The sequence below is a fragment of the Stegastes partitus genome, unplaced genomic scaffold (assembly GCF_000690725.1).
Source record: "Stegastes partitus isolate 25-593 unplaced genomic scaffold, Stegastes_partitus-1.0.2 Scaffold4, whole genome shotgun sequence".
Classification (NCBI taxonomy): Eukaryota; Metazoa; Chordata; class Actinopteri; family Pomacentridae; genus Stegastes; species Stegastes partitus.
In genome coordinates this window covers 250,584-265,179 of record NW_007577735.1, presented here as the reverse complement: position 1 = coordinate 265,179, position 14,596 = coordinate 250,584, and the positions used below count along the sequence as shown (strand labels likewise).

Here is a 14,596-nt window from a genome sequence, read left to right as displayed (position 1 = left end):
CTGCAGAACAATGTAAAGCTTCACAGTTTTTTGTTCTTAACTCACCAATTCAGGTTTTTATTTCATTTTATTTTACTTCCATCTTCTCTTATTTTAACTGATTAATTTGTTTCTAAATCCAACATTGTCTGATTTATGTTTTAATTATTTTAACAACTTTTCATGTTAATGTTTTTTTGTTTATACGTTTTTTATTTGTATGCGGACTTCTTTTGATTTCTTACTCAGCTGCACTGTAAATGAGGCCAGCCTACCTCAATGTGCTCTGAGTTTCAATAAAGCTTGAATGAATGAATGAATGAATGAATGAATGAATATTAAAACAGCCAAAAGTCCAGGAAGCAATTTAAATATCCATGTCTACTGTGTGTAATGTGAGATTTGTTAAGAAATAAATTGTTTAATTGATCACATGTGTAAAGCTGCCACCTTGTGGATGATTCACAGACTGTTTGGATGGATATGAAGCTTGTTTTTCTGTTTCACAAAACCACAACTGTGACATTCATGAGCCAATATGCAGCTATAAAGTCAAATTACCAAACAGATTCTGCACCATCACAAACGGGAAACATCACATCAGGACTTTCAAATCGAGTGATGTGCTTGTGACACAGACTTTGGTTATCTAATTTGAGCCTGAATCACTTCTCTTCACCACCACTGTCCCACACAGTCTGATTCGTTACACCTCGTAACACCCTGCCTGCTCATTGGACACCACAGTAGGCGTGTGGAAATGCACAGAGAGTGCGATTGCTCCATGTGCTGTCCATCAAGACATCCAGCATAGAAAAAAAGTAAAGAACAGGCACATGACGGGAGAGAGAGCGTTTGGAGCCACACACTGACTTCAGAAAGAAAGACATTTAGGGGCAAATTGACTTGTTTGTTCTGTAAAACTGTGATATCCTTAAAGTGCAGTGTCAAAACTGGTAACAAGCACATAAGTAGCTCCTTTTAAACTACACAGTACATTAATGGCAGAGTTATTAGTGTATAATATTTATAGGAGTTGTAAAAAGAAAGGTTTAGTGCTTTACAGATCAATTACTAATGTTTTATGAGAATGACAAGGTGTCAGGAGGTGAAAGGTCACTCACATGCATATCTTCCATGTGTAGTTCATTAGTAATTTATCATCATTGTCACTGCAGACTTTATACATTATAACTTAACATTAATACACACTTGCTGATTAAAATGAGAAAATGGAAACTTAAGGTATTTATAGTAACGTATCTAATATTCATACTGTTCATATCCCCAAGAGAATAACCCCTAAAATGTATTCATCCATTTATTATTTCCATGTTTGGAGGGAATTTAAATATATATTTAAAAATGTAGGCCCTGTTAAGGTTTATGCAGCACCCGCAGCATTCAGAAATGTATATACTTTAAAGGTACAGATTAAGCTTTAAATTAAGTTATTTACACTTATAATGAAAGGGTTCTGTCCCTTTTACAGCCCAAACTACTATTAAAAATCCTTAAGCTGTTACTCTCAATGATACCTGAATAAAGGGAGAATAAATAGCATGTAACATAACACGCAACATTTTATGTGCTTTCTTCCTTAACATCCTTATCATGAATTTTTCAGTTCAAAAATATGATAACAAGCTACCATAAACTAAACGTATTATTTACCTTTATGTTTGGGGTGAATTTGCACCTGTTTAATACACACATAATGTTATTTATGTAATAAACCATTAAGCACTCTATATAATTCCTTTTAAAATCTTAATTAAAAGAGTAAGGTGTTTTTAAAGAGGGCAAAAGCGACCTTAAAATGCATTTAATTATTTAAAAATATCACGAAATATTACTAGCAAGCCAATGCATTGATTATCTTCATGTTTGGGATGAATTTGCACCTGTGTTTACAAAATGAAGGTTCTTTCAGAGTATAAACTGAAGTACATGAAATAGTATTTTTCTAAAAAGTTTAAAATATCACACAGTCTATTGTTCATTTGAAAACCTTTATTTAAAAGCATGAAGACAACATCTTTAGGCAGTTGTTCTTCATAAACAGCCTTAAAATTTGTAATATAAGATAAGATAAGATAAGATAAGATAAGATATGCCTTTATTTATCTCGCAGAGGAGAAATTCACATTGTTGTCAGCAGCTTTACACACAGAGATACACACATACTATACAGAAATATGTACATATAAATATAAGAAATAGTGCCACAAGTATAAAAGTACACATAAAATGAGAATAGTGCAAATGGAATAACAGTTAGTGAATACTCATGAGGCCCATGTTTGAGGAGTCACGTCCATCACACACGTTGTGATGAAAATAGCTGCTGGACTTAACATCTGCTCTTTACCTTCTATTTCTAGACCGCTGCTGGCTGCCACCTGATTGGCTGACGGACCTGCCAATCACGGTGTCCTTGCCGCCCACTTCCGCCCAATTTAGAGGGACTCCAGTCTTCGATTGTTTATGTTTCCAGCGCTTTAATTTGACCTTTTTTCGCGGGTACATTTAATTGCCTTGTTTTTAATTGTTCGTGTCAGTGTCTGTGTTGGTTTGTCGGCGTTTGTGTTGTTGTCGTTAGCTAATGTCTGCTCCAATTGACGTTTTAACTCACTGCAGCAGCTATGCTAACGGCTAGCTAACTAGCCAGAAAGCTAACTGGTAGCTGAGGCTCAGACAGCGAGTTAACGCGCTGGTATTGTGTAGTCACAGCATGCACTTGGTAATGTGTGGCGTTGACCACCGCTGGCAGCTGCCCTGCTTGGTGTGACGAGCTGTCCGTGTTGCAGGTAGCGTGTCTGGCTGTCTGTGATGCTTGGAGAGAGGCTAGGCAGCAGGGACAGGCCGATGCTGGAAACATGACTTCTGAGTAACGCATAGTTACTTTCTCTGCTCAGTATGAACAGCGAGGAGGAGTTTTACGACGCTGAGACAGGTGAGACGGGCTGATTAAGGAATCGAATAGTTAAATGTACTTGCAACTTGCGCCCATATGTCTTCACTTAGTTCTCTCCTGTTCCTTCGTCAGGGCTGGAGTCAGATGATTCCTGTGAGGTCAGTTTTAAAGATGCCCTCGTATTTGACAGCAAGCAGGTGACTCACGGCAGTGCCACGCAGGAGAATGGAGTGTGGGCGCGCAGGTGAGGAATCATGCATAGGTGTGGTATGCATGTACATATGTGTGCATGCATGTTGCCACATGACCACATCTGTGTTTAAGTGAGGGATTTGAAGGTTTCATGCACTCGCGTGTGCACTGATCAGACCAGTGCAACCACATTTTCATGTCCCCTCTGCAGAGCATTTGGAAGTACCGTCTGTGTAGCAGCACTTTTCAGCTTTGTCAGAAATTGTTTTTGTGATTATTCAAGAATCTTTTAATCAAATTTGATCCACATGTATCCCAGGAAAACCCTGCCTGCTGAGATGATCTCCAGAAACAACTTCAGTGTGTGGAGTATACTGAAGAAATGCATCGGCATGGTGAGTCCCACTGGCCTCCTCACGAAACTGTGAGAACAGAAGGCTACAATGCAAAGCTCATGTTGTATGCAGCTACTCTTTAATTTTGTAACATCAAATTTGCTCCAAACAAGCTGCAGATTTCTATTTTTAAATAATTGAATAACTTACACTTCCTTTTATCGCTCTGCTGCAAGATTAGTCATGACTCAAGTCTTTTCTACATTTGCCTTTGGGAGTGCATTTTTGGAGGCTTTTGAAAGAACCAAAATGACTTAAATGAACATCTGAATAGTGTTGAGTGAATGTAAAAATCCTGTTTTTGTCACTCCTGTAGTTGAAAGCAATGTATTTTGTTAAAGACAAAATTTACTTACATTACCAGTTGGAATTGTTAAATACGTGAGGAGCAGAGGTGTCACTGCCAATGTGTTGGTCCTCTTTCAGTTGTATTTTTTCCTTTGGTTCAGCAGCCCTTTTTTTGTTTGTAGTTTTACTGTTTCATTCACCTTTTTAACAGCTAAGCAATAAATAACTCCTAAACCATGTCCATCTGGTTTTATGTGGCTGCCCTCTTCTCCTGAGAACTGTGTCATAGTATTAAGTAACATGATGCTTGAGTTGTTAAAGTACTGTAGTTTGTTCAGCAGTGCTTTGTCTTTCTTTGAATCTTGTGCAAAACTGGTCTCAGTTTTCATTTATTTGATGTATTTCTTGCTCAGTTTAATTGATTCTTTTGCTGTTGTGTCACAGGAGCTGTCCAAAATAGCAATGCCAGTTGTATTTAATGAGCCGCTGAGCTTTCTCCAGAGAATCTCGGAGTATATGGAACACACTCACCTCATCCACCAAGCCTGCAGTTTATCTGACTCCATAGACCGCATGCAGGTAGAGATAGCACATGAATATGATGTTGTGATTTTGTATCTTTTGTGTGTATTTTTATTTTATGTTATAAATAGTTTCCCTCTGTGATTTAGAGCTACAACCTGCATATTTCATACAAACCATTATCATATTGCTCATTTTATTTGACTAACTATTCAAAAACCAAAGATATTATATTTTACCATCACATGAGACAAGAAAAGCAGGAACAAGGGAATGTTTGGGAATTTGGCTTCATTCTGATTAAGTTTACATCTGTGTGACAGGTTGTTGCTGCCTTTGCTGTTTCATCTGTAGCATCTCAATGGGAAAGGACTGGAAAGCCATTTAATCCATTACTCGGGGAGACATATGAACTGACAAGGTATTGGAGAGAATAAGAAGTTATGTCTTGAGGATTAAATTATTTTTGTTTCATTCATGTGTTAATTTTTTTAATTTTTTAATTTTTTATTTTTTTAAGAGAGGAAGAGGGATACAGATTGATCTCTGAGCAGGTGAGCCACCACCCTCCTATCAGTGCCTTCCACGCCCAGTCTCTGAAGCAAGAGTTCGAGTTTCATGGCTCCATTTACCCAAAACTTAAGTTCTGGGGCAAAAGTGTGGAGGCTGAGCCTAAAGGCACCATGACACTGGAGTTGCTAAAGTAAGTATTTGTGTCTGCATGCTCACTCACTTTTCTGTCGTTGCACTTTTGGATGTGTAGTCGAGCATTTCAGGAATTCTGTTTTTTTGCCGTCTGGCTGAGCATTACATGAGGACTTTTTATTCCACTCTCATGTTTGTTCAGTACGAAGCTACAAGCAGCAGGTGGTCAGCTTAGATTAGCACACTGTGCTATTTAAACTGCCAGCCTGGCCTGCTTATATGTAATACAATTCATCCTTACTAGCCCCTCTAATTAACACACAACTCCTTTTAACAAAACCAAAACTTGGCACATTTGAACAAACATAATGTAAAATGTTTCTTGGAGAGCGAGAGGTTCTGGTTGGTGGAATTTGCTAGCAAACTGTAGCTTCATATTTAAAGGTAAAGCCAGCAGTTCCAGTGGGAAAGGCCATGTTCTTTGGGAGTGAGAATACATTTGAAATCCTTTCGGATGTGAGTTGAAGCATCTTCAGGAACAGAAAAACAAGTTCAGTTGACTTCGACTGAAGCTCTTCGTAGAATCTACACAGACATGTTTTTCCCTGCTTTTATACTTCACTTGACTTCTATCATCCATGCACACAGTTTCACAACGCCACGCTTCTGTCAGCACAACAGTATGACTGGCTGGACTATTCCCAGTCCGGCTGTTACAAAGAAGACAACTGACATTTTGTAGAGAGTGTCAGGTCATGTGTCATACATTCATGATCTTTGGTGCTACAGAATTCTCTCATTGAGTGAAATTTCAAGTCTCTCCTTTATAACGTGTCTGGATCATACATAACCTTGGCTCTGTGAATGGGAAACAAACAAGATGGCTTAGCCTGATCCACACAACACTATCCCAGTGAGTCCTGTGCACGTTCGTGCTTGAGCACAGCATAGGGGTAAAGGGATAGCGAGGGTAGATGGGGAGGGAGAAGGCAGCAGTAGGGATGATAAATCTGGTACATGCTAAGTATCTAAGTATGCCAATTAGCTGAATATTAACAGTCTTACTCCAAAATTGCAGGATTCACTTTTAGTACAGACATAGGAGTGGTTTAAATCTTATCATGCATGTATTGGTATTTCCTAAAATGTTGAACTTTTCCTTTGTGGCAGACATAAAGAAGCGTACACATGGATGAATCCAATGTGCTGTGTGCATAACATCATCTTGGGAAAACTTTGGATTGAACAATATGGAACTGTGGAGATTGTCAACCACAGGTAGAATAACAAACACTCCACTGATTTAAAAAAAATTTTTTTGGATTGTTGGTTACACATATTTCTTTTGCTTTAAAATTTTCAGTACAGGAGATAAGTGTGTGCTGAACTTCAAACCATGTGGGATGTTTGGAAAAGAGCTGCACAAAGTAGAAGGTCATATCCAGGACAAAAGGTAAGAGCATGATGACAACAGCACTGTCAGTGAAATGTGGTTGGGATTAGTTTTACTGAGTTTGATGTCTTTGAACCAGTAAGAAGAAGCGACGAGTGATTTATGGAAAGTGGACAGAGTGCATGTACAGCGTGGACCCCAAGGTTTATGACGCATACAAGAAGTCAGACAAGAAGAGCGGGGGCGACTCAAAAAAGCTGAAACAGGTGAGAGAAGCCACAGGAGGTTCTGCTTTGACTGAAATCCCATTGTCTACTGACATGAAATGCTGCTTAGTTTGCTCTCACATTTGTCTTGGACATTTTTTATGTGTGACTTTTACTCATCACTCTAAATTCTTTTCTTAAATGGTATCTTTTCCTTTCACAATAACATGCAGTGGCTTTAGTAGAAGGTAAGGTAAAGTGTATTTGATATCTGTAGTGTGCTACTGCTGTTGTCTAGTTCAAGTTATGTTCAAAGTGTAGTGTATGATTAGATCATTGCCAGCACTAATCCATAATGTCTTGCAATGACATGCATTGTTGCTTGAGAAACGTGTTGAATTTGTGGCAACTGTAGTTCTGTGAAGCACCTGTTGCACATGAACTGTTTGTACTGTAAGCTGAAGCTAGTTAGCCCATGTCTGATGTGGTATTCATGTGGATGTGTGTCTGTGTCTGTGAAGGAGCATAGCTTTGAAGGTGAGGAGGCTGACGAGATGCCAGAGGTTCAAGAGACTGTGACTGTGATACCAGGAAGTGCCTTACTGTGGAGGATAACACCGCGGCCCCCTCACTCAGCACAGGTCCGTATCTTGCACATTAGGTGTGGGTGAAATTGAGGTGCATTAAGTGCTGTGATCCAGAAATGCTAAAAGTAGACTTTTTTAGTAATGTTAGTGTTTTGACGGAGCAATAGAGACACAACTCAAGCATAAGGGCACAATACAGCAACATTACACACATACTACACTTAACTTGCACTTGATCTTCAAAAAAAGCAAATGTTGGGCAGCTTCTGGAGTCAATGATTCACTAAATAGCTTTGCAAGATGACATTAAAGCATTTTCTGACAACTAGTTGCAGTTCTGCTTTACACTGAAGTAGATTTAGAATCCAGCTCTAGTGATCACTGGCCATGCAGGTGGTTTGGTTTAATCACGTTTTACTTTGTTTGTCCCTGAGATTTCTGCCTTCAATTCCATTCAGTAGATGTGAATGAGGTTTTATCAAATCCGTAGCCTTGAAAAAACACATTTAAACCTTCAGCCATGGAACAGTTTTCACTGTAAATGTGCTTCTTGCAAAGAAATAGAACTGCTGATGACATGTTCTGTGGATTATCCAAAGCGTCAGTGATACTGTTTCTGGAAGATGTTGCTGCAGTTTTGATTTGATTTGATTTTTTTTATGTAACTATGGGCCCTGTGAGCAGCAGAAACAAAAGTTTGTTCACCTGCAATCTGTTTTTTGGCAGAAATAAAAATCTCAAAATGAAAATTAAACCAGAAGTGTACAGTGTCTGTCTAAATGTAATTGTGTGCTTTAGGTGAAACTTTCTACTAGTTACTGCCTTCTTTTACTTGTCATCAGAACTGCTTAGGTACTGATGGGGATGATTTTTTTTTACATGTGTGTTTGAAAAACGCTGTCTAAAAACATACCTTGTTTAGTTTAGATTTTTGTTTCTCCCAGCAGTAGTAAAATATATTAAACTTGTTGAATTGTCTGATGCAACAGCCTGACAAATCACTTTACAAACATAGATGGTTATTTTCCCTGCACCCTTTGTTTCTTCCTTTTGTAGATGTATAACTTCACCAGCTTTGCCATGACGCTAAATGAGCTGGAGCCTGGCATGGAGAGACTACTGGCACCAACAGACTGCCGGCTGAGGCCCGACATCAAAGCCATGGAGAATGGAGACATAGGTAACACCAGCCGCACAAAAATGAGGGAAACACTTTAATACTCACTAAGAAAAGCTAAAACTGCACACGTCTATTTTTATTGCCCTCATATGATCCCTTGGAAGCTTCTTCATTCATGTTTGTGTGTTTTTTATAGATTCAGCAAGTACAGAGAAAGAGCGATTAGAAGAGAAACAGAGAGCCGCACGCAGAGAACGCTCCAAGGACGAGGAGGACTGGTCGACCAGGTGAAGCTATTTAAAAACCTGTCTGCATGTATTTTTTAAAGCTTGCTCCGTTCAGACAGAAAACTCGTTCACATGCTCCTCAGATTGTACCATTTCCTGAGTTGTGAATTTGTGTTCTAACGTAATGCTTTTAAGTCAGTATGTGGAAACAACATGGACACTGAAAGGAGGATATGTTACAACCTAATACCACACTACAATTTTAATGTTAGCAAAAAAATGATACACAATATGGGAATTTGGAGTTGATCGATATTCTCATCAGCTGGACAGGTTTTTTCCACAACAACTTTGATCTAAGTTAACCTAATGGAGGCGTCTAGGTCTAACTTATTGAAACATTTCAAAGATGTCATTGGTGTGGCTATAGTTTGGTCAAATGGATGTGTAAGTGTAAACTTTGCAGATAGTGGTTTGTGTATCACAGCTCAACAACCAACAGATTATCTACTCAACAGCAGCTTACCTGTCTGTGTTATACTCCTCAGTAATTCTTGTTTGGATCCCCAGTTGATGATGATCTGTTTTCAGAAACCATATGAATATGGTCTGCTCCTTGTCTGCTGTTTCATTTTGGTATGAAAAGCAATTTTAAAACTTGCTTTCTATGCTTATAATTCATTTAGGCTAACACGGTTAGCGGTTAGAGTGCATTTGGTGTACTGTGGCTGATTTTCTTCGGTTGCCTACAGTACAAAGAAAATGTAATCAGGTATTCTCTTTGGGCCCTCACAATAGTCTGTAATTAAACCCTAGCAAAATAAGTTAAAGTTGTTAATATGTACTAAACCGAGTGTTATAATCCGTGTCCAATTTTATATTCAACTCAGTGGTGTTGCGCTCTGTGAGAGAACAGAAAACACAAATATCCCTTCGTATTGTACCTTTACAACTGTGCTGTTTTCTAGCCAGTACACTGTAGCTGCATTGTACTGACCACTATTTTCTTCCTGTAGAAGTTTTTTCATGTCTGATAAAAGTTGTATAACATTGACATAAATGTGGCTTATGTCTGAAAGACCAAAAAAAACAAATGCCTCTTATTAATTATGACTGGAGATTAGATTAATTATGAAGCCATCAGTGTTATGTATTTCATGTCTGAAAATGACTTTGAAGTGTCTCCCAGTTGTAGGAATTCTTCTATCTTTAGTACATAGAATTTAAACAGTAAAGAAAGAAAACTGCACTTCTCACAAGTCGCCACAGTTTAACTGGAAGCTCTTCGGACCTGTTATTGCTCATGTTGTGCAACATTTCTCATAAGCCCGTCATTAACAGCAGGTCTTGCATGTTTTGTATCTCTTCAGGTGGTTCCAGCAGGGAACGAACCCTCATACAGGAGCTGAGGATTGGCTGTACACAGGTGGATACTTTGACAGGAATTACACTGACTGTCCTAACATTTATTGACGCAGGAGGTGCTCAGTATAACGGTCTTCTATCTGATAGGATTCACTTTATTTCTCTGCATCTAGGATTTGTGACATTATGATGGCCAGACACTCGCTGGTACTGTGTGTTTGTTAGAATCAATGAAAGCTGATATCAGACAGTTTATCAGATTATCTGCAACTGACTGTGAATGTTGTCTGCAGGAGAAGTGTCATATTACGGAGAATTGTAGAGTTTACCTACTGTAAATGTTGACATCAAACATCTTCATCTTTATACGCCCTAAACATGTATGTTACTCACCATTCGAAGGTTTAAAACCAACCACCAGTGTGATCTCTGGAGTGGTGAACCAGCTGCTGCAGGACACACAGGATATATTTTCAGTTCTAGTTCAGGCACTCAACCATAACCTTACCTGTAGACGTACCACACACTTCTGTCAAGTTGCATTCAAATATCAGGGGTTATTTAAACACATCTGCTACTTTTATATAACCTATTTGGAAATTAGATGTCTATTTTAGTTAGCACTAAAATGTCACAAGTGTTTCTGTGAATAGAGACTTACAGTAGAAATGAAAGCTGCTTATAACCATGTTTACTGCCACAGTAAACGGATATTGTTGGTACATTATATTGTTGTCCGCTGTAACATAGATAATGTGTATAATAAGTGGTGCATGCATGGTCACCAAGACGATTATTTACACAAGTTAAAGCCATAAAAACCTTCTCTGCACTGAGTATAAATGCTTTCACGTGAAACTTTAAAGCGAAGGGAAACGGAAGGGATTGGTTGCAGCAGGAGTTTTCAAAGTCTGACACTGGCCGCCTCCCCAGCCTCTTCACACACCACGCACTGTGAAATTGTTGACCTTTTTTCGTCAACACACAATAAATATCTGTGTATGAACACACAGAGGAGAGTGACAGGGCTTTAGGAATATAAGGGTGGGCGTGAAGGGACTTTTTGAGCCTTTTATAGAGTCAAAACATGCTGAACACAAGAAGAAACGTTCATAATTATCAAACATCTGTCTTTGTTCCTGGTAGCGCTTCAAATTGAGACTTCTCAGCTTTTAAACATTTAAATGAGGAAGTTGGAATTTCTGGGTGCGTTCAAATACCCATATGATCATACTACATAGTGTGCCAGAAAAAGATTTGGTATGTATACAAACATGTTAAATGCAGTAGGCCAAAAACTCCACAACATCCTCTTACATCCGGTCACATTATGCAGTATGAAAGCCAGCACGCTTTTCTGGCAGCACAAGATACGTTACGATGTCTCGCACAAGTATGAACAAGCTTGAGCCGCTCAGAGCGCACCGACAGATGAAGTACTCGGTCCAACTGTATGCATACTGCATGCAACAGTACGTACAGTGTAAGGGCAGCTGCAGTACGTACTGGAAGTCAAAAGACAAAGTATGCAAGTTTGAACGCAGAGTCTGAGTTTCCATTTAACGATCTCCACCTGAACACCCCCCAGTAGTTGAATTTCCATCAAGAAAAAGTCACAAAAACCTTACCAACCTTGACCAGTGGCAAAAAAAAAACTGGAGTAATGTACCATTTATTAGCCCATCTGTCTTCTTTGTGTCTCATTAATCAGGCATACACACAGTACTGTCCAACTTGGATCAGTGGACATGCTGCTAGGATGAATACCTAGAAATGCATCATCAACTGGCTTTGCTGACAATGACTAACCTGAAAACAAAGGTTTTACTGAAGATATGGGTTTTCTGACTTCTTGTACTGGAACGCCCCCAACTCAGGTGTGGCTTTTTTATTCACCGATCTGACTTCTGAGGTAGCAGCATAGTTGTGCCATTGATGCAGTTAGCTTAGTTTGCTTTGGGCTTCAACTTTAGCAAATGTTTACATTTTTGCAAATTAGTGCCATTAAAAGTATGCAAAGTTAGTTGTTAGCACTTCATTTATTGCAGCAAACCTATGGACGTACAGGCAACTGTCACTGAATAATTTATCACTGAAAGCAACATAAAACATTCCCAGGCAAGTTGTGCAGTTATGAGTCTTGTTGTTCTGGGATTTCTAAGGGGATTCTTGGTTGTTTAATCCCAAAGAAATGTGCAAGCCACGCTGAATCTAAAAAAATTATATTTATCTGTGTTCACGTTTGACTGAGAAAGGGAATTACAGCTCACACCCCTCGTCCCTCGGGGAGGCGCGCCCCACAATATAAAAACCTCTGCTTTGTGGAGAAAGCTGTGTCATATTGACTCCTGAAAGCTGTTTGTCTTCACACAGTAACTCAAGTAATTTGAGAGTTTCCAGTTTGAGAGTCATTTTCCATTAGTCAGAACTGTGTGTTCAGGCACAGTTACATCAAACACGACAGGACGCTGTAGGCACCATAAACCTATGCAAACTGATCCATCCAGTCTGCCCTCCTGAAATGTGAAAAACACTCAGTTCCTCTTTAGCTTGTAGCCTGTCGGTGCTTGAGACGCCACAGAGGCAGCAGTTAATGAATGTTGTGTGCTGATAATATAACACTACAGTGGCGGTTGTTGGACAGTATAGTTTCTTTTTTTGTTTCTGAGCACTAACGTTGCATAAAGCTGCACATTTGAACGCTCACAGTCCTATGCACATATATGTACAGTGAACTAGTCCACATCATGTCTTCCCCCGGATGCTCTTACCTTTACTCTGAATTCAAAGCACTTTGTGACGCCTGCGGCCGCTCAGAGGTGCAGGTTCTTTCTGATGGTTCTTCTGATCTCTTTACCCTCCTTGTCTTTGTCATTTGAAAATGTTTACATTGTATGTTTGTTGATCTCCTCGTTTTTTTCCTCTTCATACTGTATCCATACACAACCATATGCATACAAAGCATATTTAAGAAATAAATTATGGACTACAAAACTCTGTCACTGTGTCAAATTATCTGGTTATTCTCCCTGTGTGCTAGTTTCAATGAGAACTGTGATTCATTTCAGCCTGTTGACATGGTTATTGTGGCTCGAAGTATCGTCCAAACTGGCAAATACCATGAGCTCCTTGCAGCTTTCCAAAGAAGACAGGGTTTCAGATGAATCATTTTAACTTTTTTTTTTTTTTTTTTTTTGTAGTTGTATCGAAAGTAAACTCAAACATTGGTCACATGGAACTGCCATTTTGCTAAATGTATTCGCTTTTACTTTGTGAATGGAGAGCTGAGTGTTTGACCTTTCTTGGTCTTGTGACGGTTCCACAGCCGAGATAACTCTCACCCAGAGAGCGTTCAAGTCTGTCATCAACAGGTCTCCACTTTGTCCAGCAAAGGTTTTCCTCCACTGGCAGCAGAGCTGTGAGTGCAGGGACACCATCAATTTCCACAGGTGTGTTGTCTTTCAAGAGTTTCTTGAGAAAATAGACACCCAGAGGGAAAGTCAGCCTCACACATAGAAACAAACCAGTTAAATATATTGCAGGATGGAAGTCCCTAATTCAGTCTGCATTAGAAAATATCTGTTCCAGGAAGCTAGTTTCTATGTTTAATTAAATAAATGTCTAAAATAATTCATGTAAAAATTGAAAGCTGTGAACAAGCTCATCAAACCAGGATTCTTCTTTAAGTCTTGACCCCAGTGTGTTCTGGTTCCAATATTCTGTTCTGGTTCCAAAAATCAACTTGAAGAGTCTGAAGATACTTTAAAGGGACGGGAAAAAAAAAAAAAAACTTGCTTTTTCCATGTGAAATATTTTAATTTATTCAGTCTTCTGTTACTCTAATCTTTACCTCTTGGGGCAGGCTACTGGTTTATTCAGCCATAGAGTCTGTACAATAAATCACCAGAATTTAGCACAAGAGGGAGAAAACTGGATCCCAAAGTATGACTGTTAGTACTGTGGGGATTTTTTTTGTTTTGTTTTGTTTTGAAGTAATTTGATTCTCTTTGTATCTGTTGCAACCATGAGAACTAACCAATGCAACCACAACCAAGTTGACATGATAGCTTAAGACTTTTCGAAACAAAGTCCTCCGAAACAACATAATCAACAATCAAGATAACAACATACAAGTGACACAAATCTTGTATCACACATATTTATTTAACAGACCTATACTGGACATTATAAAGGAACTCTGCTACCGGAAGATGTAGATATAACACATCAAGTCACAAATGTTTCGTTACGTTCAAAGGACTAGTAACTTTCTAAAACAGCTGGAAAACAATAAATGTTACTCAAACAGAAGTCAATTTCGCAAACTCTTTTCAGCTGCAAGTTTGGTTCGTCTGAGTATTTTTTGAATCGTGGTTTAGATTTGAAGAGACTAAATCTGAGCATTCATTGTAATGTTGAAACACAGGTGTAAGTGTGTCGGTTGCTGATTCTCTATACTATTTTGGAGCTCTATGGAACAGAGCAACACCAGGTTTTGGCTACACAGCTGACACTTGCCAGAGGATCATTTAGCAGGCTCATAGTTTTTGGAAAATATTGAATATCACTGGACTAAATGTTTAATGTGTGTTCTTTATTGCCGAGTTTTGTGGGTGTGTCTTGAGAAAAGGAGTCGTACTGTGTTGAAATGTAAATTGTGTATATGTGATGCATATTTTCCCCTTCATAGAAATACTGTATAAAATTCACAAAGAAACTGTCAGTTTAAAATGAGCAGCTAATTTTCTCCTCAGGAACCC

General features: G+C 38.8%; 1 protein-coding gene across 2 annotated transcripts; it reads left to right on the top strand.

Annotated features, from left to right (window-relative positions):
• The first annotated feature begins 2,395 nt into the window (after positions 1–2,395).
• On the top strand, positions 2,396–12,835 carry LOC103354491 (oxysterol-binding protein-related protein 2-like). 2 transcript variants are annotated; one of them, XM_008277877.1, is made up of 14 exons: positions 2,396–2,502; positions 2,790–2,935; positions 3,029–3,140; positions 3,408–3,483; positions 4,216–4,350; positions 4,617–4,714; positions 4,814–4,996; positions 6,109–6,216; positions 6,302–6,391; positions 6,471–6,597; positions 7,059–7,178; positions 8,181–8,304; positions 8,441–8,531; positions 9,842–12,835. In XM_008277877.1, the coding sequence occupies exons 2-14, from the start codon at positions 2,899–2,901 to the stop codon at positions 9,942–9,944; spliced, it is 1,404 nt and encodes a 467-aa protein (XP_008276099.1). In that variant the 5' UTR covers positions 2,396–2,502; positions 2,790–2,898; the 3' UTR covers positions 9,945–12,835. The 2 variants fall into 2 exon arrangements, with proteins under 2 accessions (XP_008276099.1, XP_008276107.1); XM_008277885.1 differs by having other exon boundaries at positions 2,398–2,502; positions 2,898–2,935.
• The last annotated feature ends 1,761 nt before the right edge of the window (positions 12,836–14,596 follow it).